This window comes from Primulina tabacum, chromosome 14 (genome assembly GCF_025594145.1).
Source record: "Primulina tabacum isolate GXHZ01 chromosome 14, ASM2559414v2, whole genome shotgun sequence".
Taxonomy (NCBI): domain Eukaryota; kingdom Viridiplantae; phylum Streptophyta; class Magnoliopsida; order Lamiales; family Gesneriaceae; genus Primulina; species Primulina tabacum.
In genome coordinates, this window is record NC_134563.1 from 34054240 (window position 1) to 34081641 (window position 27402).

At 36.2% G+C, this 27402-nt stretch overlaps 2 protein-coding genes and 2 pseudogenes across 6 annotated transcripts in view; 2 read left to right on the forward strand and 2 right to left on the reverse strand.

Moving 5' to 3' along the window:
• The first annotated feature begins 956 nt into the window (after positions 1-956).
• On the forward strand, positions 957-3309 carry LOC142525512 (CASP-like protein 5B2; annotated as a pseudogene).
• Positions 3310-5108: 1799 nt separating this feature from the next.
• LOC142524234 (glucan endo-1,3-beta-glucosidase-like) lies at positions 5109-7799 on the forward strand. Its single transcript, XM_075628114.1, has 3 exons — positions 5109-6353; positions 7216-7483; positions 7706-7799. Exons 1-3 carry the CDS (start codon positions 5214-5216, stop codon positions 7732-7734), a joined length of 1437 nt encoding a protein of 478 aa, XP_075484229.1. The 5' UTR covers positions 5109-5213; the 3' UTR covers positions 7735-7799.
• Positions 7800-8140: 341 nt separating this feature from the next.
• Positions 8141-15881, reverse strand: LOC142524235 (elongator complex protein 1-like; annotated as a pseudogene).
• Positions 15882-17488: 1607 nt separating this feature from the next.
• LOC142524413 (uncharacterized) overlaps positions 17489-27402 on the reverse strand; it is a 28051-nt gene continuing 18137 nt past the window's right edge. For all 5 annotated transcript variants that reach the window (XM_075628395.1, XM_075628397.1, XM_075628394.1 and 2 more), the window contains 14 exons: positions 27078-27347; positions 26758-26829; positions 23619-23690; positions 23254-23318; positions 23041-23143; positions 22828-22959; positions 22090-22233; positions 20845-20952; positions 19762-19812; positions 19588-19665; positions 19397-19510; positions 18985-19181; positions 18445-18514; positions 17489-18107 (listed from right to left, as the gene is read on the reverse strand). In XM_075628395.1, coding sequence (XP_075484510.1) covers positions 17919-18107; positions 18445-18514; positions 18985-19181; positions 19397-19510; positions 19588-19665; positions 19762-19812; positions 20845-20952; positions 22090-22233; positions 22828-22959; positions 23041-23143; positions 23254-23318; positions 23619-23690; positions 26758-26829; positions 27078-27347 — 1665 coding nt within the window. In that variant the 3' untranslated portion in view covers positions 17489-17918. The remainder of the gene's footprint in view (positions 18108-18444; positions 18515-18984; positions 19182-19396; positions 19511-19587; positions 19666-19761; positions 19813-20844; positions 20953-22089; positions 22234-22827; positions 22960-23040; positions 23144-23253; positions 23319-23618; positions 23691-26757; positions 26830-27077; positions 27348-27402) is intronic.

Here is a 27402-nt window from a genome sequence, read left to right on the forward strand (position 1 = left end):
TAAAGAATTCGTAGTTTCATTCTTGATTCATGTAATCAAATGATTTTTTTTATCTTTGCATTTCGAGTAAAAATTGATAAAGGTATTCGTCTAAAAAAAGTATTTTATTTTTAAATTCTGCTGCTTCTTTTAAGAGTATTTCAAGTTTTTTTTCTTTGATAGAAAGAACAATTTATTTTAATTTTTATAACGCTTGATTTTCAGAAATCCTAAAATATACATTTTATTCTTTAATTTTTCTAATTCCGAAAAAAAATTTTAAATCAGTCTATTTGTTAGTTGTTACGATACGAAACTATATCTACTTTGTTTTTTTTTTTAAAAAAAAAAACAAAAAACTGTATCTACTTTCTTTTCTAGAAAACTTGTCCTTCACAGATATTGAGTATGAGTGAGGGTTTTATCTCTGAATTTTGAATTATACGGCATTTATCATGATTTTTTGATCTTGTAAAATATTTATCGAAATCAAAACAATTTCAACAAATAAATAAATATCAAAACTACTTTTATTAGTCAAAGATGTAAAAATATCTTGAGAAATATTATCCATCCAAATTCACAGTCAACAACAAATTAATAATGGGAAATGTAAGAAACAGCACCCTTACACATTTTATTTGATGTTACAAGAATTTTGAACGATCGACTAAAAAGTGGAAAAAGAACCGACTCTTGAAAATATGCATCTTGTTTATTCATTATAAAAAAATTTATGCAAATTTTTAAGGGTAGGTCTCTTGTGAGACGGTCTCACGAATTTTGACGGGTCAATCCTATCGATATTCACAATAAAAATAATATTCTTAACATAAAAATAATATTTTTTTATGGATGACCCAAATAAAATATTTGTCTCACAAAATACGACCTGTAAAAGTATCTCACCCAAATTTTTTCCATTTCTCAGCTCCTTTTTCACTTTACACCCTTTTATTTTATTCTTGTTATTTTTTAAGGATGAATTTTATTTTTGTTATTACCCGTTAATGCTGAAAAGTCGCGCGAGATCACAGCTGATTATTAGATTTATCTCAAATCAAATCAGCTCCTCCTCCAAAGAATCATAACAAAACCAGTCTACAATTCAATTGTCAGCAGGAGGAGTTGCTGTTTCGATTTGCCCAGGAAAAAATATAAAAATTTGTTGCAGTCTCAATTCCCATGCCAGTGTTGTGAAATGGGAAGATCGTCCCAATATCCCATCTTTCTTGGTGGAGAGAACAAAGAGAATTTTGACGTTTATAAAGTTTCCTTTTTTATCTGATGATTAGAATCCTTGATTGCTGTGGGGAAAAAACCCACCTCGTAGAAATTTAATATTTGACCAAAAAAAAAAAAACGCAAAAATTTAGAGGGTGCCGGAAGAGAGGGATGAAGGAGGTGTTTGGCAGTCCAGGGAAAAGGAGTGGGCTAGTGATAAGGATTGGGCAGTGTTTGTGCGCAGCTGGTTCTGCTTGCGATTATGGCTTCTGCTTCTGGCTTCTCTACTACTACCGCCTTTTGGTAATTTCTTCCTTTTGTTTAATTTTCTCACCGATTTGTTTTTATTTTGCTGTTTTATGTATATGGGTTGCATTTATGCGGTTGTTGGAAAGTTATATTACGAATAGTATTTGGGGTTTGGTGGTGTTTACTAAAAGGAGGAAATGGAAGGTTTTAAAAGAAGAAATATTGGAAAGAGTTTCTGTTTTTGGTGAATCCAAATTGTATTGCATTAAACACACCAGACATACGCACGTAAATTGCAGGCGTTTGCCCATGTAGGTAGATGAGTAACACTTAAATTTAATGGAGACTATCGTAGATGAACATGGAATCTATTATGAACATTCTCCTAAACATGTGCAACAAAAGATTTTGATTGGAGATGTGTACATTATTCAATTTGTTAATTTCGATGAGCGTGATCTAGGAAACAGATTCCTTCGATGCATCTATTTCAAATTGTTACAAGTTCTTTTTTTTTTTTTTTAAAAAACAAATTACAAGTGAGAATGGTTGCTTGTATTGGTCTTGAACTCTGTACTAAGGACCGCCAGGTGCCACTAGATCACCGAGGGTCTCCATGCTGAACTGGTTCTTATTGACCTAGTTGTTGTCTCCCTCTTTCTTGTGCGTTCTACTTCGCTTTCTCTCAACTCAGTACTGAAGTTCAACTTCGGTTTCTCTGATGCTTGGATGGAATTGAAACATCTGTTCTACTGCTTCAAATGGCAGGCTTATACGATTTTGAACTCAATAATTTTTAGATTCTTGGTCAGTTCTACCAACTTTCCGGTGTTTGAATCATGGAATTTGTCCAAAGATTTCTAATCTGTATGCATATTTTGACAGCTACTTAATTGGTTCCATGGGGCTTCAAGTTTTGTGGAGCTTTGGACTTGCATGCCTCGACATACATGCTTTGAGATTCAACAGAGACCTTCTTAATCACTTCATGGTCAGCCTTCTTGTTGTTGGTGATTGGGTAACTAACGTCCCCCTTAACCTTCGTTTGAAATACTTCCATACTCGCATGTAACAAATTCTTCGTTGTTTTCTTGAAACAAATAGATTATCAAATAAAACCTCTATTTATACACTCGTGAAAAAGGGAGTTGTTTTCTGGAGTTTGAGTTGATTTAGGATAAATACAAAAGCCTAATGCCGTTTTATGCAACACAGAGTGTTAGATTTGATGGCTGGGGATTGCTGTTAATGTGAGGGTAATTTTTCATGGTGAGCCGCGATAACACGGTATGAGTAGAAATCTATCCTTAGAACGCCCAAAGTTTTCAGTCTATTTTTCGTTTCACGGGCTCCAAATTCAAATTCAATTTAGCGGTAGTGTGATAGAATATAGATAACGTTTCTTGATCATTGTATGGAACCAAAATGTGTGGTTTGTTATTGATGTTACATCAGTTGGCCATTATATCCTGCCGATATCATTCTTTCCCACTATGATTTCAATCCAAAAGTGGATTTTATGCTTGACTAATTAGTTCCTTCTGCAGGTTACAGCTACTCTATCACTCGCGGCTGCTAGCTCGTCTGCTGGTGTTATGGTCTTCTTTACCAGAGATACAAGCGTCTGTGCGATAGAGACCAAATTTGCATGCATTATGTTTCAGATATCCATAACTTTGGCTTTTGCCGCATGGTTTCTTATTGCCTATTCTTCTTATGTCACGTTTTGGCTTGTCGCATCGTTTTGAACAGAACGGGTTGATACTGCAACTTTTTTAATCACACGCAAGAGTGCGGTTGGCTTATTGTGTAATGTAAACAGAATGAGTTGATATTAACATACAGGAAATGTTTTTTTTGCGTATTTGTGTATTATTTGGGGGTTGATTTCGATGATTTCTAATGAACGATGTTGTAATCCCTTCCCCAAACAGTAGCTCTGAACTTGATACTAAAAAATTTAAAACTGTTTCCCCTCATACTTCTTCCAGTGTTCCCTAGTGTGAGGTTTTGGAGAGTGGATATTTAAATCTTCCCCAAAAAAACAAAACAGATTTCTTGAATCTTCATTGTTAGGCACGCCTGTTGATTTGAGGATGAGATGACTGGGGATTTTGTTAAATTTATTTCAGAAAGAGCTAAAATCAACACTATAACTGTTATAATACCAATTTAATAGAATTGGGGTGTTGGAGAGATTGTTACTTCCAGTTATAATCCAATTTCAACCATTACACCGTCTGGCCAGCCAAGTTCTCCAAGCTAAAAAAGTCCTATCTGCCTCCGTGCGTTTCATATGCTCACCCTAAATGGTTTTGCTCTGGATTATGATATCAAGATTTAGTTTTTCCTTCTTCTTTTTTTGGGTATTTAGCATCTAGAATTTAGCTGATATCAAGATTTAGCTCTGAATTATACTTGATATTTTTTCTCGGATGCATCTAGAATTTTGCCTTAATTCTCCAACACAAAAAGCATAAGCCACTCTCCTCGTTTATTACCTGTCCACCCACCCCAAATCTAAAGGTATTCACACACCTCATATCCATATTCCGACCTTCATTCCCAATAGTTTTCCGCATATGCTTGAAATTACTGACTGATATACAAACACACATGCATAATTAATTGCAACAAACAAAAAAAAAAAAAATTGAGAAAGATTAGGGCTCATATCAAGTGTAAATTTGGAAAAGGTCAATCATGGGGGGCCAAAAACTCAGATCCAACAAAACAAAAAAATATGGCAGTCATAAGATGAAAATGGAAGCCAATTTGAACAGCCGCCAGCTCTTGTGTGGGCGGCAACAGAATCTTGCTTCATATTTTCATCTCAATCCCTTCCATTTCTCTCTGCGAGGATTTGAGTTGTTGCGTCGAGGGCCAGTTATTCCCCCGCTCAGGCCTCTCTCTTCGTAATCACAGCCCTAAGTATTCCGAAATTCAAAAAACAAAAACAAAAACAAAAACAAAAACTTTGCTCGCTTCGCTTAGCTCTCCAGAAGAGGATGATTTTAGGGTTTGCAAACGGACCAGATTGTTGTATAATAGATAGATAAAAGGCCCATTTATGTTTTAACTAAAAGCCCAATGAAGTGGATCCAATAAATGATACAAAATAATATTAGAGATAAAATAGTTTACTTTTGTTTTTTGTATTATAATTAATATTTTACATATTTATGTAAGTTCTTTCTTTCCCAAATTAAATAAATTTCTTGGTAAAACAACAATAACAATTTGTATACAATTCGAAAAAAAAAATAATGCTAAAGATATAACCAATATATCGTGAGATTTTGTATTTAATATACACTGAGATTTTGACAAATTAAATTTTTTGTGTTTTGACAAATATTGACGTACATGTAACGTCAATCCAAACAAATATGAAAATGATATTAATATTTGCGGGCACAAAAAACGCATAAACGAAGGATGACTTTTTGATTCTTAATTCTTTTTCTTTTCCCACACTATTTAATGAAAATGTTATTTATAGTGTATCCTATTTTCAAAATATCATTAATTACATAGTCATCGCCATAATTTATTTATTTATATAATAATATAATATAAATATCATAATTTATTATTTAATATTTATATATTTGTAAAGTTAGGCATTGGTCAAACGAAAGATGGCCCTTGTTTTTGACCATCTGTCCTTGCCATTTTGTGCTGCTTTAAAAATTCCTCCGACTTCTCCATCTTTCCCCTGGATCTACTCTTTGTCATCATTTCTTTCTATATGTATTTGTATGTATAATCTTCTTCCATTTTCTCTTCTTCTTGCCTTTATTTATTCATTAAACTCCTCAGATATGGCGGTGTCACCAAGGATTCATCGTTCTCTACAGCCTTCCGCTGCTGCCATCTTCCTCTTCCTCCTCCTCCACATCACGGCCGTGCACTGCATAGGCGTTAACTACGGCACACTCGGAGACAACCTCCCGCCTCCTGCTCAAGTCGCCACGTTCCTCAAGGACAAGACAACCATCGACCGTATCAAACTCTTTGATGTCAACCCAGACATCCTCCGGGCTTTCGCCGACACGGGGATACTTGTCGCCGTCACCGTGCCCAACGGCGAGATCCCAAGTCTCACCAACGTCCGCTACGCTCGCCGCTGGGTGGCCGATAACATCAAGCCATTCTATCCACGTACAAAGATCAACTACATCCTCGTCGGCAACGAAATCCTCCACTGGGGCCCACAGAACCTCATCGACAACCTCGTCTCAGCCATGAGAAGCCTCCACAAAGCTCTTCTCCTCTCTGGGATCAAAGACATCAATGTGACGACAGCTCATTCCCTCGGAATCCTCGAACGATCCGAACCCCCGAGCCTGGGCAGATTCCGACCCGGCTGGGACGTCGGGGTACTTGCTCCAATGCTCCAGTTCCTCCGTGAATCGAAGTCGCCTTTCATGGTGAACCCGTACCCATACTTTGGATACAGCCCAGAAAATGCAGATTTCGCTTTGTTCCGACCAAACAAAGGATATTTCGACAGATACTCCAAAAGAACCTACGGAAACATGTTCGACTTGTTATTGGACGCTGTGCACATGTCGATGAAGAGATTGGGCTACGAAGATGTAGACATTGTGGCCGGGGAGACGGGGTGGTCATCTCTTGGGGAAACGTTTGAGCAGCCCAAATGCTCGGTCGAGAATGCGGCTTCGTACAATGGAGGTCTTGTGAGGCAGTACAATTCTGGGAGAGGCACTCCATTAATGCCGCACCGGAGGTTTGAGACTTATATCTTTGCGTTGTTTAACGAGAATCAGAAAACGGGTTCTCTAGCAGAGAGGAATTTCGGCCTTTTCCGACCAGATTTCACCGCGGTATACGACGTTGGCATCATGCGCGCCGGAGCCGGAGCTGCTCCTGCAAAGGTTAGCATTAATTTGTTTGCCTTCTTGTCTTCTCTGAAAATCACGTAGCTTACTTAAAAATTTAATTATTTTTTGATAAAAAATTTCGAGCCCTTAAACAAATTTTTTGGATGAGAATATTTGAGATTATACAAATTTAAGCATGCCATTATGATTAGTTAATTTAAATTGTTTTTACCATCTCATCTATTAATTATCAGTACAATAATGTTAACGTAGTAATAAATTGAAATGGACATTTTTATAGATTAAAAAGTACTTGCTGTGCATTAATGTCTTCAATTATCACTGAAAAATGTAAATTTTTAATCAGAAATTTTTTGACAAAAAAAAAAAAAACCCCATCTTTGATCACAGATTCTATTATTTATAACTCCAAGGTTTTGAAATTATTAAGAACCGAAACTTGTATATATATACATATATATAGTATGTGACTATTTTTTACAATTTATTTGGTTTTAATATTTGAATATAAGAAAGATTCGTTAAAGTTTTAAAATCTAAAGCATATACTGATTAAAAAATGTATATGAACGTTAGAATTTAAATTTTCTGTGGTATCTGTCAAGACTTGAGCATAAAGGTGCATGAGCTGTATATTGAACTTTTTAGCCAAAATATTCTGTGTTCCAGCATACTCATGCCTTGAATATGTTCTTTTTGCCTTTTAGCAACCACTTGTTGCTATTTTCTTTAGCTTTGTTTGTACTAATTATGTGCAAAATTTACGCTTAATTTATGGTTCTCGTGATGAATTAATTAAATTTTACTCTACACAACAAAGAACAAATAATGGAATTACTAAAATAAGTTTAAAATGAAACAAAATTGATTTATCTCAATGAGTTGATGGGTGCAGCCTGTTCCAACACCAGCACCAGCAGCAGGGAAGAAATGGTGTGTGCCTAAGCCAGCGGCAAACGACGCTGCGCTGCAGGCCAACATAAACTATGTTTGCAGCCAAGGGGTAAACTGCAGTCCGATTCAGCCAGGCGGCTCGTGCTTTGACCCAAACACGGTGCGGGCACACGCATCCTTTATAATGAATGCTTACTACCAAGCCGAAGGCAGAAATGACTACAACTGTGACTTCGCCGGATCCGGCGTCCTCACTACAAACGACCCCAGTACGTTTCATTTTTCCCTTATTTCTACAGAAATTATTGTTATCCATTTCGGGTGTCGAACACGCCATGTGGGTTGTGGCATGTTTATTTTTTTGACAGGGGCTGTGGCATGTTGGTAAAATGAAAAGAAGAAACATCGAAAAGTTGAAAACAAGATTTTTTGATAGTTCAATTATTAAAACAATAAATTGAATGTGTCTGATATATTTTTGTTTTGGTCAGGTTATGGTGCATGCAGATACACTTCTTAAATCCACAAGAAGCTGGAAAGAACCACACTGTGGCTGGGAACATTGTCTCGGCATAATAGTTTATTAATTTTGTAAGTTTTATAATAATTTAAATTCCATAGTACAAGCGGCAACTGCCAATCTATTTAGTCAGCAAATATCAGTCGGTCTTTTAATCCGAGCGTGAATTGCGGAAATCTATCAAAATAGGAACAACTGTGGCAGAAAATGTCATCTTGCACTATTTCCTAAATGTTTCAATTTGTTCTCTAAACCAAAACTTTATTTTACGCATTTAAGGGTAGACATTTGTACATTAATATCTCACGCTTTATATCTGTATATTATTATTGAGTGGAAGGGTTACAGCATAGTAGTATCCGTACACATCATCCTCAAATGGGATATAGAACCAACCAAAGTTCAAAATTTTGTCGAGGATTCGTTGTTCTTGCTATCTCATGTCTTTACAAAGTAATTTTTGCCATGCACAAAAACCGATACAAATACATAACATGGAGAGTAGAAGGAGAGGATCGAAGTAATGCTTTTGACATCCAAGAGAAGGCCTCTGAATTATGCAATGGTTTCTTCCGCACATTCTGAATGTAACTTTCCAACAAGAACGCATATTCATCAACACTATCACTGGGCATCGCATCATCAGTTAACTTTACCGCTGCGATTTGAGAGACCTGGAACTTTTCAGCACCACGTTGCAATTTCCGAGCAGTTTCTTCTTCACCGAGCATCACAAGACAAGTCAGCAAAGATTTAAGCTCACATTTTGCTCCTTCGGATAGAGACATTCCTTTCAAACGCTCTACTAAAGCCATCTCCTCGCTCGGGCTGGATAGCAAAAGTTGCTTCTCATAAGATGATTCTTTTCCCCAATCAAGGAAAACAAAATATGCATAGAAATACTTTACCTTCCAGCTCTTATTTTTCCTCTATTCCGCCTCCCTCTGCCCCTAGCAGATGTGCTCAGGGAGATCGATGCGGTCGAACCCTTTTTTCTCCTGCTAAAGATAAGCGAAACAATAAGTACACAGCATGTCCAAGTGAATTCAAAGATTTCACAATTTGGTATTTGATGGCCTCATGGTTTTAGATAAAGAATAAACAAGTTCATGGAAGCCAATAGTCACCAATTTTTATCACTGAAATTAAAACTCAATAGATTATTTATGGTGATGAATGGCCTCCTAGCATGATTCAAATGGCAGAGATCGAGTTATGATCACCCAGCCTATCTCTAATTGGTGACGATGTATTTGAATTCTAAGAAGGATAATGACAGTAGAAAAACAAAATGAACATTTACAGGAGACTGGCAAATGAATGTTGGTTCCTAATTATAGAAGTCTAAATTTGAATTCACACTTGACTCATATCTTGACATCAATGAAACAAATAACCGTTATATGATAGACAAGAGACGGGTCTACAGCAAAATGGAGTGCTGGAGAAACCAGGCTTCAAGCTAATAAGATATAATAATGCAAATGAAAATATAGGAAATTTATTGCCAACTGGCATATAGAGGGAGAGCGATCACAAAAGGAGCGAAGTGCCTGAACGGAAGCAATTGGACATCTAGAAAGATTCTACAACAGAAATGAAATATAGAAGATGTTGCACGAAGGAATAACATTGGATGGATGAAATGAAACAGTACAACATAAACTTCATGGGCAGCAAGATGCCGATAAATTTAAAAGAAAAGTTTCTGAGTGAATTATTTGGCCCACGGTCCACATGATAGTGAGCTTTAGTTTATGAAAAAGAAAGAGCTTTGGTTTATGGAAAAAAATACATTTTCAGAAGATAATTGTAGTTGAAAAAGAATTTTAGGTTAAAAGTGAACAAATTAAAGAAAATGTTGGAATGGCAATGATTAAAGTTAAGGTTAGGGTCGGACATTTAAGATGCTTAGATTTCAGAATCAACCTGAGAACTAACTGTGAGAAAACAAGATTGTTCAAGTGCTAGAACTACCTGTAAAGAAGTGGGGAGATGCAAATAGCAGACTCGAGATGCTTAAGGATGAATGCAAAAATAAAAACAGCTTGCATGTCACTAACAAAATGAATCAGCCCAAGCAGCATTAAGATTTAAGGGAGGGCATCCTTTGTCAGATGCCATAGATAGAGCAGGGGCATCAAGAAAAGAGGAAAATATGAACTTGTACGATGGTGCAGTGCTAAAAGATATTGGCCAACATTCCTAGCAAAAATAAGAAACTCTAAACAAAAGGAAGTATGAAGAAACTATGCGCTACAGACAACTGAATATTTGGCAAAAAGACTTACTCTGTGGTATATGCACTCAACCCACTGAAAGTAGTGGTAGCTTGTGAAGCTGTTTCATCATCAACATAGCCCACAGATCGCTCATCAGATTGGATTGTTACAGCAAGTATCAATCTTCTTTGACGAACTGCCAGGTAGCGGGTCAAGTACTTGCCAGCTTTTTCCATCCCTTCACTGTATTCTCCAATAAGCAAGCTAGCACACTCTAGAGAGGAACTTTTCACTACTGAAATCAGGTTGTCTCTTTGGTGCAGAAAAGCAATTCTCAAAGCCTCTTCCCATTCTCTTGCTCGGACCAACAAGCTGATACCATTGTTGATATCACCGCAATAATCTAATACTATTTTAGCAGCATCACTTATTACCAAGTGCCTGAAGCTCCTCACAGAGTTCACGAGCCAGATGCAAAAGCTCAACCTTCCCAAATTTAATGAAGCCAGCTACTGTCAGAACCCCCTTCCAATTGCCGCAAGCATGGTAAGCCTCTAGAGATTTTTCTAGATGGAAGCAACACAAATAGGTGGTAGCAGCATCCTCAAAGCATTTTGAAGAAATGAGATGATCTCCCCATGCTTCAAGAATTTGCCGTTTTTTATCCTGCACATCAATCAACTGAAGACCCAAAGGATATAGTTCTGGAACATTCATCATCAGGTTTGTAAAATCTTTATAGTAAGGGTCTCCAGCAGAAAAAATGTGCCTGAGAGCACTTTCATATCTCCGCAGTTTAAGGTCGATGTTATACTTAATCAAAAGCATTGGCATGTTTTCCAATTCTTCAAGTAGTGGCAGAAATTCTCTAGGATCCTTTTGTGAATTTAATGCAACAATAGCAGCAAGATTTAAATCATAAGCCCCAAAGCAGCTTCAAAAACCGCCTCTGAATCGGACAACCATAGCAGATGCTTCAAAGCTTCCTCAGAAGAAGGGTGAGACATTCTCTTTGAATTGTCAGTTCCAGTGAGCTCCATTTCTCGGATAAACCTTACTCTTTCCAAAGCCTGTTCCAGAGCTGGGGGGTCATTTTTAGCTAAAAGTGGTCAGAATGGAAATCTCTTGAAGGGCTATCCTCGATGTTCTCCTTAAGCGCCTTGTGGATGGTCATCAGGACAGAGTTTACTTTATTATGATCACCATTTGAATCCTTTAGGTCTTTGCACTTATGCTTTATATGATGTGCAGACCAGTGATTTTTGTACAGTGTCTCCATGATATTTTTCAAGCCACATACAAACTCCGTTATGTGCTCAAATTCCTCACCTGTTTGACAAAATCTGCAGCTGACCGAACAAAGGTTTGCCAACCACAATGGTCAACAATAATATTAAAATCTATCCTATGTCATCTAACCGTGAGCAAGCATCTCTGAAATGAACTTTGCCCAAAGAATTTTACAATTGAAGCCAGGACCAGTTTCCTGGGATACACACATTCAAGATTTCCTCGAGGTGTTTGTAGTATGATAGCAGACTCATCTCCATGGAGGACACCTACAACCTGGGCCCCTCTCTTAAATATATTTACATAAGTGCCTTCAGTTTCAGCTTTCTACTCTTCACAATAGGCATAAAATTCTCATACCTCTGTTCCAGTTCTCCGCACACAATTTCACCAAAGTCAACAATAAATAGTAAATCCTGTTTAGTTGCAATCACCAAATGAGTCACTGTTGAATCACCAGAATTCGAGTAAAATGAAAAGCTTCTGCAGTTCTTACATAATATCCTTCCCTCAATATGCAATCTACCATTGTCATCAAGCCCAAAAGTAACAGTTTATCTGGTGCAAAATCTCCAACTTCAACAATATCCATCTGAAGGCAGGACGACAAGAAATCCTTATTGTCACATTTACGAAGACCGCCTCCTCTATTGGCTCCCAACTTGGAAATGTACTCTGATAATTTTCCACCATCAAACTGAACAAATGCCGAAGATCTACGAGACGTCACAGGAGCTATACCAATAACCACCCCTTCAAGATGAATCTGATTCGAAATTTCACTGTGCCAACCTGAGGATGCCACTGAACTAGGAATTCGATCCTCAGAGCTACTGATCTCAATTTCCAGTAGGTAATAACCTAGACTACTATCCTTATCAAACAGGGCTCACTTAGTGCCATTACTATTACCATGACCAAAACCAAAATAGGAAACACCGAGAAGCACATGTGAATCCAACCAAGACTGTGAATCCAACCAAGACAGGCGTAGCAAAGATCCAAATTCTGTACCAGGATATGAAGCCTCAACTTTAAGAAGGTTCCCTTCCAGCTCATCCCATTGTTCAAGCGGAGGAAGCTCCACAATACTTAAGCCTCCATTTGACAGCAATGCAGCCAGACGATTTTGCGAAACTTTGGAGCAGCAAGTCATATCACGAACAGCGCTAGGAAACTCTAAGCTAAAACAATACATAGGAGGTGGAATTAGGGACAACGATAATGGGGTTACTAATATCTTTGAGCCATCAATGACAAATGCTGTTGAATTATCCCTTACAGCTGTGACCCAAACAAACTTGTAGCTTAAAATTTGGCCACTACGAGTCCAACTGATCAATCGAAGAGGTTTTGTAGGATCCCACATGAAGCTCACTTTATCATTCTTTGAATACCTAATCTCTTGCTTTAAATATCGATGATTATTAATAAAAAACAAATCTTGATGGTATAATATGTTTCATTTCTAACAGTAGCAGCAAGAAGATCAGAGTTACAGTTGAACCTCAGAAAGTCTATAGTAGCCTCAATTCCCTCGTTGATACTGAATGAGCTTCTCTCTAAACCATTTCTCTCAAAAAGCACAATAGATGGGCATTTCTTTTCTTCACTTCGATCATAAACAGCAGCAATTTTTCCTCTACTTTGAATCCAGTCCAACACTGAACCCATGAAAGGCCGTGGTTCTGAGACAGCATGGAGCGCCTCTGAGTCACGTTCCCAAACTTTGAGCTTTTTATTTGAGGGAAATGAATAATGCACCTTGCTTAGAGCTGCAAAAAACTTGCCATCGCCCCTTCATGAAATGGGATTGTCAAATAAAACTTCAGCAGAAGATGCTAGTTCATCTGAAACACAATTCAACACATCATGTGAATAAACTGGACTCGATGCTAAAGCTCATGCACATAACCAATGAAAATCACCAAGTGCCATTTATTCTAGAGAACTATATATTTTTCGCAGTATAGTTAAGACGATAAAAATGCAAAGGATCATAGAAAAATTCCATGACACCTCCATCTTCCTAAATCAGGTATTTGATGCTTACTAGTTACTACTCTCGGTCAACATTAAACAACGTTTTTCTGAGCATCTTTCCCACCCTCCCTTCATAAAACACATCACTTCTTATGACCAACAATGACGCAGGACAATTTTTCAATTGTAATTTAAATGTTGCCTGCTAAAAGAAAGACTCAAAAGGGCACAACCGCACAAGAAGAAATTGCTATGTGCAAAGGTACCAAAAGAAAGGGGGGGAATTGCAAAAATGATTCTGTAAAAATAATACAGCTAGAGAGGCCTATTCTTGCAAAAAATAAAAAATTGCACAAAAGTCTCCCCGAAAAAGAGCGTGTGAGCGAAAGAAATCTTGAGAACTTTCCAAGGCATTCCAAAAATCTCTTTTTGAATAAAGTTAATTCCTAGTGGAATCTTACTATTATATCACAGAACTGCCTACTATCCATGTACAATTATGAACCATCATCGTTAAGAGCAAAAAAAGTTTCCTTAAAGCCCCAAAAAAAAGAAAAAAATGAAACAGATGTCATCAAGTTAAACATAAGAGGCAGCTTATGACATGATTGACTCACAAGTCACGTCAAGTTTAAATTTAAAGAATATGGTTAAAAGTCCTTACGTACGTCAATATCTTCTGACAAATCATCTAGTGCCAACTCATATAACAGATCCCAATCAAGATTCATCGCTAGGATCTGCTGAAAACCATTGAACATAGCAAACAAATCACCATCTGGACTTAGTGAGATACACCTGACACCACCTTCCACTCGTCCAACAATTTCTGTTGTGTTATTGTAACGACCCATTACAGGCCCAGTGGACCGCCCATACGGCCCACTGCCCCGATCGACCCAAGGCTATCACGATCTTGGGCTCCCTCAAAGGGGCTTTTTCCTTCACGGGCTTTCCATAGGCGTCGTACGGGTTACTCATAGGATCTCCCCCTCCCTACCAAGGGGTTTCTTTCGCCTCCCCAGGACTCGATCCCATGACCTATAGGATAAGTACATTGATATCAAGAGTCCTGGCCCATACGGCCCACTGTCCCGATCGACCCAAGGCTATCCCGATCTTGGGCTCCCTCAAAGGGGCTTTTTCCTTCACGGGCTTTCCATAGGCGTCGTACGGGTTACTCATAGGATCCCCCCTCCCTACCAGGACTCTTGATATCAATGTACTTATCCTATAGGTCATGGGATCGAGTCCTGGGGAGGCGAAAGAAATCTTGATATCAATGTACTTATCCTATAGGTCATGGGATCGAGTCCTGGGGAGGCGAAAGAAACCCCTTGGTAGGGAGGGGGAGATCCTATGAGTAACCCGTACGACGCCTAAGGAAAGCCCGTGAGGGAAAAGGCCCCTTTGAGGGAGCCCAAGATCGGGATAGCCTTGGGTCGATCGGGGCAGTGGGCCGTATGGGCCAGGACTCTTGATATCAATGTACTTATCCTATAGGTCATGGGATCGAGTCCTGGGGAGGCGAAAGAAACCCCTTGGTAGGGAGGGGGAGATCCTATGAGTAACCCGTACGACGCCTATGGAAAGCCCGTGAGGGAAAATGCCTCTTTGAGGGAGCCCAAGATCGGGATAGCCTTGGGTCGATCGGGGCAGTGGGCCGTATGGGAGGTCCACTGGGCATGTAATGGGTCGTTACAGTTATCATCCACATTATAGAGTAATAGAAGACCATAAGAAGTTCACATGAGCAAGGCTTCCTTTTCCATGGCATATTCTAAACAAGTATTGCAATCTCCAGCTTCTAGATCAATGAGTTGAGCAGTAGCAGGTAATGAGGTCCTACTCCAAGCTCCTTCAGTGTGGTTGCGCAAAAAGATTCTTCAGGAGACATATAGATACGAAACTATACAAAAATCGAGAAACTTGGTGCATAATAAAAAAAAGTTTGGAAAGAGACTAGTCCTCTCACTTGGACAATTCACTAATCAAGAATTTTTATCTCAGATAAAATCTTTCTTCTTTATGCAGCTTCGATACACATGCATAATATTATGACTCATAACACATCAAATATCATTTGATGACACAATAAAGTGAGTGCATTTTATCATATATTAAATCTATGGAAGACAATCCAAGCAGTCATAATTTGCTAGACCGAACAACAATGAGTTGCACCAAAACCCCTAACTTCAGGAAGAAAAAAAATCAAATTGTATCCGTAATCTTCATACGACACACCCAAAAAACATTAAATCCACCCTCCACTTAATTCTGCAAGACAGAACTGGAAAAAACAAAGCAACAAAGAAGAGTAAATTTAAAAAAAAAGTTTTCATACCTGGGGTGAAAGATTCTGTGTTGTGTAAATGAAGTTGGAGGATGAAGCGAAGAAGAGGCGGTCGCGCTCCACGTCAATGGCCGCCAACCGGAGCAACTCCTCCCCACTTTCAGACTGTAACTGTAGCCTCGTGGCCACCTCCCACGAAATCTTCAGATTATTCATCTCTTCCTTTGCACGATTCCTCGGTTGATTTTTCTATTCGACTGGCGGTTTGTCGTTGGCCTAAGCCTACAAGGTTTAGTGGGTTTTAGCTGAAGGTCGATTGCGAGCGCTGATATATCCACCTAATGCATGATTTTCATTTACCCCCTGAATTTTTGAATTATTGCAACAACAACCACTTCTTTCTTCTTTCATATATATTAGTGCACATACGCACGCGTTGTGTGCTTGTATAATATTTTTTATAATTCATCTGATTTATATTTAAATGAGGATCAAAATATAATTATAAGAAATAACGAGGGACTACAATGTAATTTTGATATATAAATTAAAAATAAAAAATAAAAAAATGACCTCAGTGAGAATTCAACATATAACCTAAATCTCAAAAAACAATAATTCTATCTGCTGAACAACATATAAATTGCATTAAAACTTTAACATTTTATTAATATAAATAATTATTAAAACAGACCATGACACCAAAGTTAGTTACTCTAATGTTCTCAAACTTAATAAAATTGTATACAATTATATGTGTGTATATATATATATATATATATATATAATATAACTTGCCACTTTTTTGTGTCCACCGGAAATTTTGATTAATGGAGGCTTCTTTTAAGTTAGTAATTTAGAAATTAGAATAAAGACCCTATATATATAATATAACTTGCCACTTTTTTGTGTCCACCGGAAATTTTGATTAATGGAGGCTTCTTTTAAGGTAGTAATTTAGAAATTAGAATGAAGACCCTTGGAAAAGCAATTCCAACTAACAATTTTTAGGAGAAAATTTTAGTCAAATACTCATTGTATGTTTTTTTTTAAAAAAATAATAATAATAAACCTCCGTATGTGTTAAAACATATAAGATAGAGATAAAATATATGGAAAAAAACTATTTTTTTTAAGAAAAACGATTTTATTTGGAATATTAAATTATAAAAAAGGGACAACCATCCATGCTATTGATTAGGAATTCCACAAACAAGAAGGGAAGGCGACTTGAAAAGATTACATCTCATGATTTCAAATCATGTTCACTCTAAACTTACGATATTCTTAAAAATGTTTCTCATTTTTATTATCATTTATTTGAGTTTAGAGATGAACTAATATTCAATGTTACAGCTATATACTTTATCCTATCGACAAGCCAATCGATCTCAGATATTCAATAATTCAAGCTCAAACATAAGCTATATATAATAATATTCAATTTGCTTCATTTTCATCCATAGGCTTTAGTTTTGAACGAAGACTGATAAACAATAAGAAAGTGGGGAGTTTAGTAGACATGTAACACGTGCTCTGTTCGACAAAGCTGATAAAATTAAAGTTTTTTTTATTATAAAATTGTCGTCATGTACTTGCCCATGGATTAAATTTGGAAGCTAGGTGCCTCCATAATAGGAGTGAGTACTGTACGATATATCATACCGAACTACGATACCGTATATCGTATCGTAAATATCGGTATAAAATTTCCATACCGATACCGATACTGATACCGAAAATTCGGTATACCGCACATTCGGTATACCGAATTTTCGATATGAAAAAAGTTCATACCGGATACCGTACCGACACCGAAAATTTTGTACGGTATGATACCGTACCGAAATTTTCGGTATATCGATTTTTCGATATTTTTTTCGGTACGATTTTTCGATATTTCGGTATTTTTTCCCACGCCTAGTCCATAGAGCTACAAAGGTGAATGGGCAACTGCAGAAAATAAAGAAATAAGTAGATAAAATTGACTCAATAAAGTACAAAAATTTAGATACATACCCTCCCACTCGGCTTTGGATGATAAACACGGCTGACTAGAATACAAGACGATATAGTTTACATAGTAGTATGTATACATACGAGCAAGGGTGATGGATCCATATGATACAATCATCAAAGAATATGAAGCAAGCAACTTTCCAAAGATATGTGTTTTTAAGAGGAGCTGTCGCATCAGATTTTGTACTTTCTGCTGCCCAAGAGCTTTCCCAGTGCAAGTGTTCAAAGCCATAACTGTCTTTATTAACAAGTTCGGAGACCTGGGCCATGATAGAATATGTCGTGCCCAGGAGAGTGAAGAAATGAGAAGCTCTCTCTCCGACCAGGGCAAAAAATAAAGTTTTAGAACAATCTGAAGGTGCTGTCTGCATGTGCTATATGGTGCGGAGAAATCCACGAACTTCTATGAGAAAACTATGTAAATTTTTCCTGAATCTCTGGTAGTTTACACGGTCAAGCGTTAAAGAAAGATTGTTTGAACTTGTGAGAGACTGGAACGCAGTCGCTAACCGTGCTTTAAATGTTTGGGTTGCCTGCCTTTCAAGCAACTCATTTGCCAAGTTCTGTAAGAAATATTCATAAAAAAATATAAAAGATGAGCAAGAGATGACAGTAACTTTGTGGCATCACAGTACCTGATTTGTCATATAATCCAAATGTTAAATTAAAAGTATAGGGCAGATTCACTAGAAACATCTCCACATAAAACGGTGAGGTACAATTTCTAACTTTATTGATGCAGGGTGGAATTAATAGCTCACTGTGATATAATGAAATTATCAAAACCCTGTACTACCCGCATCTAACAGCACCGCCACCATGGTTGTATGTAATTGAGCATGTTGAAGATAAAAACTAAATGATAAAAGAAAATTAGAAAAAGAAGTGTAGCCTAGCTACCTGATAAACATTCTGTTCGCAGAGAATCAAAGGAAGTAGGGCATCTGCTGCGGAGCCAACAAGATCAGCACTGGAGTAAAAAGTAAGTTAAAAATTCGTCTTCCCGAACATCAAAACAATAGGACTATCAAGAATGTGCATAAGAAATTGTGCTCCAATGAACTAAAATAAGAATATTTAGTTTAATCTTTAGCCAGTTTGGATACAGAAGTTGTAACTTAAAAAAGAACTTAAATAAGTTCAGCTTTTACAAGTTTTTTTACAAAATAAATCAGAGCGAGATACATGTTCAAAAAATGTTCTTATTTTTTATTTTAAAAAGTAGTAGTAGCAGAAATCAAAAGGCCATCAATTCTGGCTTTTAAAAAACATTTACAGAAGCGTTTTTTTTTAAAATAGCTTTTGCAACCAATCGACAGATATACTTTATAAGAAAAGCACTTTTTCTCCAGCTAAACGCACTTTTAGTCTCACAATAATGAGTCATATACAAAGGTTGTACTTTCTGCAGCAGTAGGATTGAATTTCTCAAAATCTCACCTATAGTCCTCGAAAAGAAGAAGTTGCAGCAGTGTATGAAGGAATCGACTGAGAATGCCTTCATGGAATTCTCCACTAGGCTCCTTGTAACTGGTAGCATGAGATCCTAAGCCAGCTTTACCAGCAACTCTTTCCTTGTAATGGTGTGATGCAATTGCTTTTAGTGCTCTTAGACACAAATCAACAACTTCGATGTCCTAATCACCAGGCAAGGGAAAGATAACAAAATTTAGCATCATAATGAAAAGGGTGACATCTTTTAAGACATTTGGAATCACAGTTAATAAAAACTTGAATTAACATTTAATCAATCACCTTAAATAAGGACCTAATCTACACAGATAAACATGATATCAGGATCCACAATAGACTATTAGACATAAACAGCACAAACTTCAAAGGCCAGAACTACCTGATGACGTAGGCCAAAATCAAGAGTTCCAAATATGTGATTGAAAGCCTGAATATTTAGTTGTGCAATCATTTCAGGATAGACCTCCAGAAGGTGAGATAACAATGAGAAATACTGTCAAATAATAAGACAGAAAGAATGAGTTTCCTTGCAATAATGGATCCTACAACCCACTTAGTAAAGGTCCTTACTCCATGACAAAGTTTAGGAAATTTCAGCAGGTCTACTGTTATAAGAGGAGTTACAATGTGAAGGCCCATATATACCACCTGAAAGAAAAATGTGGTGGGAACAGTTACCGAGACGTGCACTACAAATGAAATTCTAACATCTTTAGCCTTAATGAAGATCTTACAGGAACATACCTGAGAAATATTTATACCATGAGCCTCGAGAGGTTCAGATGCAAAGTCAAGCTGAGCAAATATCTTAATATCAGCCTTGCAAGTATCACAGAAAAGCACATAGCAGAAACTAGCTAGAAAAGCATGGTTTTCATTGTCTCCTTTTTAGTCTAATAAAGAATAATAAATAAAAAAAACTCTTCCTTACCGTTTATTTTGTTATCCTACACAACATACACTTATCTTTTTTTCCTCTTCCAAGACCTATGGAATAAAGGACCATAACCACTAAGATAAAATAGAAGTTCAAATGTTTTTATGCACTCCCATAAGTCGCATAGCAACCATACTTTATTCAAAGATCATCTCTTGATATTCTATAGTCCATACATGACAAACAAAATCAGGGCATTACTAAAGCAGCAAAATCATTCATTAACAGCACAAGTTCAGCATATTAATGCTACCTTGCTCGAAATCTATGTGCTCGGTGATATCACAACCAGATACAATGGTTAAATTATTTAGAGTGCTGTTAATTTTAAAAAGTATACATTTGAAGTTGAGTTCTTCCATTACTTATTTCTAATATAGAAGCTAACAGATCACTATTGATTTTTTATCTCGCTATTTTGGAAGTCAAGGCTTTATCTGGCTGTATTATATCAATTACCAATGTTATTCACACACTCCGTCTATATAGCTAGGTGGACCTTAAAAAGTTAACTAGCTCATTTGTCTTGCTAGAAAATGAAGTCGCTGGCCTAAAATGTTTTAGCCAATTTTAGATAGCAAAAGTTGCAAAATACTTTTGAAACAAGTCATGCTCGTCCCACAACTGATGTGGGAGGGGAGGTCACAAAAACCTTCACTCAAATATGCGAGAACCTCAATGTTTTATGTGCATCACATCAAGTCAAGAAGTCCAAGTCAGATAAGTGGAGGGCACAGCGAGGACAATTTTCAAATCAGATGTAATCCCTCGCAATGTTGGCTAATGAAGAAGGTGATCATAACTTCACTAATACAATACAGAAAGCAAAAAAAAATTAGCTCATGGGGGCTGTAGGAAAAAGAGAAATGAAATTGATATAGATGAGTCACCAGATCCTTTGAACAGAGATTTGAAAGAAGTTTCAGGAGCACGCGCAAATCCTTGCATTTCTCCACATCCGCTTCAGTGCGTAAGCTATTTGAAAGGCCCACAGAAATCTGAGAAGGCAGAGTGCAGATACAAAAGAAAAAATGACCATCATCACGATTACATCAGAATCTACCCTCATAATTCCACCTAAGAGTACAATTGTTTCACCAAACTAGGATACATCTAAACAAATAGGTAATGATGCAAATTCTTTTTATGGCAACAATCAGTTAAAATGAAAATAAGATACAAATAGTGAACTGCAAATTATCGAAGGTGAGGTAAAATCTTACAGTTGGATCAGGTCAAGTTCACCTACCAATTTTACCATTATATTGCTATAATGGTTGCGGTAGGCAACAATGGACTTATTATACATGTTTTGGTTTGATTAGCAACAAATTAGATCCGACGACAAAGTGGAAAGCACCTCCCACTTTATACTTGATGGGTCCAAACCCAACTCATTTAGGGCAGGTTTAAATAAGTTAAATGGATATGGGGTGGGTAACGGGTATTGATTTTTCTATGCTGGTGGGTTTGGATCAGATAACAGATTCTATAAGACCTGACCCATTTAGTTTGGAGACATTAATGTGTGTTCGATATTGGTTGCGGAATGATGTAAATAATAAACATAATTCCAGTTCTAATTCTATGATAATATATTACAAATATCACCGAACAAAAATTTCATAATAAACCGTAACGTATTCATCGATCGTCATACTAAGAATGATAAGGAAGACAAACTTTATGAAACATATTTTAATAATCCAATGACTTGTCTAGTTAATTTGATTGTATTGATTTTATTATGAAAAAACTATCAATATGATTTTTAAAATTTAATTTTTGTTATAAATATAAGAGTTAAAACTTAAACATATCAAAAACATTGTTGATATCTAACGACTAACGAGTCTATCTAATGGGTCGGAGAGGTGACATGGGTTAGGACGAGTATTGGTTCATCAAATTTTAAGCAAATCTATAACCATCCTTGGGAATTCAACATAAACAAAACATGATTGTTTTGACCAGAATTATCGACGCTATTTTGCATAGATCCATCACACATAAAACAAGTGCACTCTCACTATTTATTAGCACAATCAATAAATTGAATTCAAATTCTGCACGGTTCCACTCTTCTTTTGTCCAGAAGGCGTGTTACTGCCACCAGTAATTGTGAAGGAAATTACCTTGCCAATATTGTGAGACGAGTAAAGCTGAAGCAAACGCATGCAGAAGTTGACCACAGCAGCAGTTTCTTGGGCCTCTAGATAGATGATTTGGCCATCCACCCAATTGACAACAAATTTAAGCAGAAGGTAGATGATCAAAGGCTAACATAAGAAGAAGAGGAACAAAAAATTAACCCTTCTCCTAACAAAAATATCCATTGACAGATGAAAAAGATGCTGAAAATTTGAATTCAAGTCTTAATAAAATCACAAAAAAGGTAATTTTAAAGTTCATAAACAAGTAATATAAATCAGACAATGCATTTTTTTATAAGAGACGATATTTTATTAATAATACGATGAGAACAAGTACATCAATGGACTAATGGTCCACTTTCAACATGAATTATATAATTTCAATGTTGTATCAATGATAAATATAAACCCAATCTCGCAATATATCTAAGATCGAGACGTTCTTAAAGTCATCTATGACACGTGAACCTAGATTACTCAATTTGTATATTGGCCCTTCTTGCAATCTCATAGCTAGAAGGACCGATATTTTCAAACTTTATAATACAGTGTCAAAATTAAGCGAGTGTTATATGGCTTGACAACTAACTGGCCCTGATCAATACAATACCTATTCCTATCACTGCACAATAAAATTTATAATTTCAAACATGATTCAAAAGCAGGTAGCCCAAGAAAGAATCCCAAGAATAAGAGACATTATCAAGAGTAATTAATTACCTCATCTTTGTATGCTTGAAGAAAAATCAAGACAGGGTTTAAAACTGAGAATCCCATGTCATAAATAGCCTTCTGTGTTTTAGGTTCAGAGGCGCTGGCAACTCCACGAAGTCGCTCCAACAAGCAACTTACCTATGGGATGTCATAACGATGTCATCTATCCATTCTATGCATATTTTACACACAGAATTCATAAGTACAATGAAATTTTACCAACAAAATAATATCAGGTTGTTGCGCAATGGTTTTGAGATCGTGCTTGCTTGACAAGTCTATAAAATGTACTGTCATATGACTTGTCAGGTTTTTTACATACCTAAAACAGTTTAAATAAAAGAACAAGTTATTTGAAAGTCCATAATCAATCGATCACCAGTGAGAATTGAAGACTTGTGAAAGAAATCACTATACAGATTACAGACTCACTGATTTGATTCGTCGGAAGTTTTCAGGCCAGAAGCTGAAACAGCAAGTGTCTGAGCAAGTGAACGCTGACATCAAAGAAAGATCCCATAGTATTTCTCAAGAACTTCAAGAAAGATACTGTATGATAGAAGTGAACAGTGAAGGGAAATAAACTGTGGAGAAGTGGAGAAAAAAGGTAATCAACCAAAATAAATCAATAAGAGGAAAGATTACTTTTTCAAGACATTATTTTCTTTCAACCAATTCATGCTTATGTCTAACAACAAATGGACAATATAAATAAAGGCTGATTTATGCCACAGACTCATCAATCTACGAAACAAACTTGTTCTTCCTCCGTTTACAACAAATTTAGAATTGATTACCTGGTGAGGTGCATTTAATGTGAAAAAGATGCTTTCGTTGGCAAAAGCATTTGCAAAATCACGCCAAGAGCCCTGCATAAATAGCATCAGATATTACACAAGCCAATACATATTAAATAGCAAATATGGTAGAAAAATGCAAACCTTACCAAGTCAAAAACTGAACCGGTTAATGGGTATCATTATAAGGGATCATTTATTAATGTACATAAATAACAATAGTAGTTAACTTTCACACAACATGCCTTTTTATAATGGCAAGATATATCTATCAAGTATGTAATTAACTAGGTTCTCACTCTAAAATCTCCAAAATCGCCAGAATACCGGCACTAGACAGTCTAGCAAACAAATTTTTCAATAAAACTTCCAAACATGTTGCATGATACATCTATGAAGCATGTAATTAACATCACCACCAGAATAAAGGCACTAGATAGTCCACCAAGCAAATTTTTCAATACAAATTTCAAATATGTCTCATTGTTAAAGCATTTGCATTTGTACATAACTATAGAGGCGCTGTTTGGTCTAATTTTTTATAAAAAGTTCTCTTTTTATAAACAAAAACATTACTATCTCAATTTCATTTTCTTTTTTAAAACTACTCACATCTCCAAATCCAAATATAATCACTAGTATCAATTCAAATTTTCATATCTCCCTAAAAATTATGTATTATTATGTTACAATATAATACAATATAATTCCATATTTTTAAATTACCCACATATTATTAAATCATTTACCATATAAAATTTTACAAGATTCTACCGTGTATAAATTAACCAAACATAAAGATCATTCTACATAAAGTTCATTCTCCATTACATTTTTATAAAAAAAAATATTTTATTAAAACAGATCGCCAGAAACACGGGAAACAAATACAAACCAACCCTTAATCTTTCCATGTCCAATATCATATTAAACATGGTTTTAAGCCAGGTCATGCGGCCATACCGTCAATCATGCTGGCGTAACAGACATTAGAAAATTGCAAGACCTTGTGTGACAAGAATGAACCATCACAAGAAAATAATAAACTGGTATGTAAGCAAATTGAAGCAACTTCTCCAGGAATATTATGTTCTAATGGCATGTAGTGGGCGGCTTAGCAACTAGAAAGTGTTTAAAGACAAATAACTGGTTCACTGGAAAATAGGTAGCACGGAGTCAGGGATAGAGAGTGATTTCTCAGAAATTCTAGACATGTTCCATTAAGAAACGAGTTAAATTGTTGAAATTTTATACTAGTAGAAATATATTGATAAAGCTCATGTTACATGATAGGATTTACGATGTTGAGCTATAAAGACCTATGTCCACGTTACAATGACCATGGGGCAAAAAACTTTATTATTATCTTTTAGTTCAAAACATAATGTTAGCCACTTTGAATAGATATTGACTTGGGAATAAATATGGTAAGAAATCCATCCCAACTTAATCACAATAGTATTAAAGATTTATCATAATAACAATAATATACAAAATTTTCTTTGATTTTCTACCATTGTCCTCAATTTGAACATGAAAATATAAATTGTTCAACTTGAAACATCAAAATGCCTTGAAGAAAATTTTGCACCATTATGTATCCAAAATTGAAAAGGCGTATAAAGGAAGCCAAAGATCAAATATTCCACTTCTATTCAGCAGCAACAAAGAGCCTAGCATAAATGTGCTCATTAGGAGATATACAAATACTGTTCAATTAGATAATAAAATCATAGAAAGATCAATCTACTAGCATCACAGGTGGGCAGGTAGACAGTTCCCACGATATTATTCTTCATCAAGTGGATACTTCTCATGATATGAACAATAATTTCGGCAGAACGTAACAAACAAACTTTCTCCTGATGTTGGCTTTGCATATATTTTTGTTCTTGTTTTTTAGAACGATACTAGGAAAAACCTAGATCAGGGCTCTGATACTGATTGAATCGTCAAGTATTAAAAGTATATTGAAGAGAGTAACACATATTACAAAAATGGATTTACATGGTTAGGTTTCAAAACTTCCACCTGCAACACAATGCTGAAAGGGACAAAACTTAAGTAATATCTCTTGGTTTAGAAAACGATAATCATCCCCTGATATAGGTATTGATTTGGACATAAATGTAGTATGACATCAATCCTAAATCCTAATTACATCACAATAATATAAAAAATTATCATGATATCAATAATATTAGTATTTTCATTAATTTTCTTACAGAAACTAAAACTGATTTTTCAAAATCAAAATTAATTTTATCAATATCCTAATTTCTCACCCAAATTATTCCTAGAAAATTTTGTGGCAAAATAACTTAAGGGTTTTAATGTTCTAGTCTAAACTAAGAGGGGTTAACAAAAGACTTGGCTTTTGTCACAGCTGTCTCGTGGATGTTGGCATTAAGCATCAGTGTCAAACTATGTAACTCCCGTGATATGTTGATTTGTCTCTTCGATATCTTCCCATGGTAAAAAAATGAACAGAGCCAAGGTGAATTAAACTGTTTCCATGTTCAGCAGTGGATTCAATCGTACGTATAAATTAGGGGCAGGATATTTATAATGCCAAACATCCATATAATTTCAACATGAAACACAAACCATCTGAGTCAATTGCAACAACTGATGCCACTCCAAGGAGTGCACCTCCCAACAATATAAGCTCCCCATACATTCCCCGGCATTTAAACTCCAGCAACCCAATTCCACTTTAACTATTTTCAGTGAAGTCCATTAACTGCCAGAACAACATTTCAAAGCATCGCTCCATCACAAGTTAAAGGATACAACATTTCTCAATAACGGAAGCAATGCAAAAGAGTATACAAATTTCAGAGGTGAAAAAAATATAAATAATAGAATCAAATATGTTTTAACTAATAACGCCCTAATCCATGCACAATTCCTCAAAGTCCCAAACGATGAGGCAAGTGAATTACAAAGTTCGTGTTTCAGTAGGTCTCTATCAAAACAGAGGCTTCCAATCTAGTACTTTATGATAGATACAAAGATCTTGACCTGAGCAAAGTAAGCAACCATGGACCACAAGAATAAACGACCCAAAATGCAATGCAGAAATGCTGCCAATGTAAGATGGAAAAAAATTGTGCACAAAGAGAGGTGCAAAACTGACCAAAGTAACCAGGTGAGCAATAATGTTCCTTCGTCGAACAAGTCCATGAAGCAGTTGGTAACATGCGAGAGCCTATCATCCAAACAACAAGTTAATATTTAACATCCATTTGTCAATCTGGATACTGCATTATAAGTTTATAAATTCCTGAGCACAGAAACCACATTCAAAGTTTGAAAATGGATATTAATTACGGTAGTATGTCACATTCAGTCAGATTATTAACAAATTGAAATGAGGTATCAAACAAGGCACATAACAAATGTAAGAACACGAAAACTATATGGATGAAAACATCAGAAGCTGAAAACGAGTAGTACCTGCAACTCCTTCTCCCCAGGGTATGAAACTAGTGTTGTCAAAGAGATGTGAATAATAATATCAAGCACAACTTTTCCTTGATTATTCTCATCACAAAAACTAAGCAATGCATCTGCGGGATTCTCGGATGGATCTGAGGGAATCAATGTTATACTTATTGGATCCAGTTGGGCATTGTAATTATTTTTAGAACTGATTTTGTTTACACTAGTTTTTTCAGGGGGCATCAAGTAAGTTGAAGACCATCTTGCAAGGAACCATACAATTGCCTGCAAATATAAGCCAGAAATGTTTACTATAAAAGTAAACCCCGGTGAAACTGAA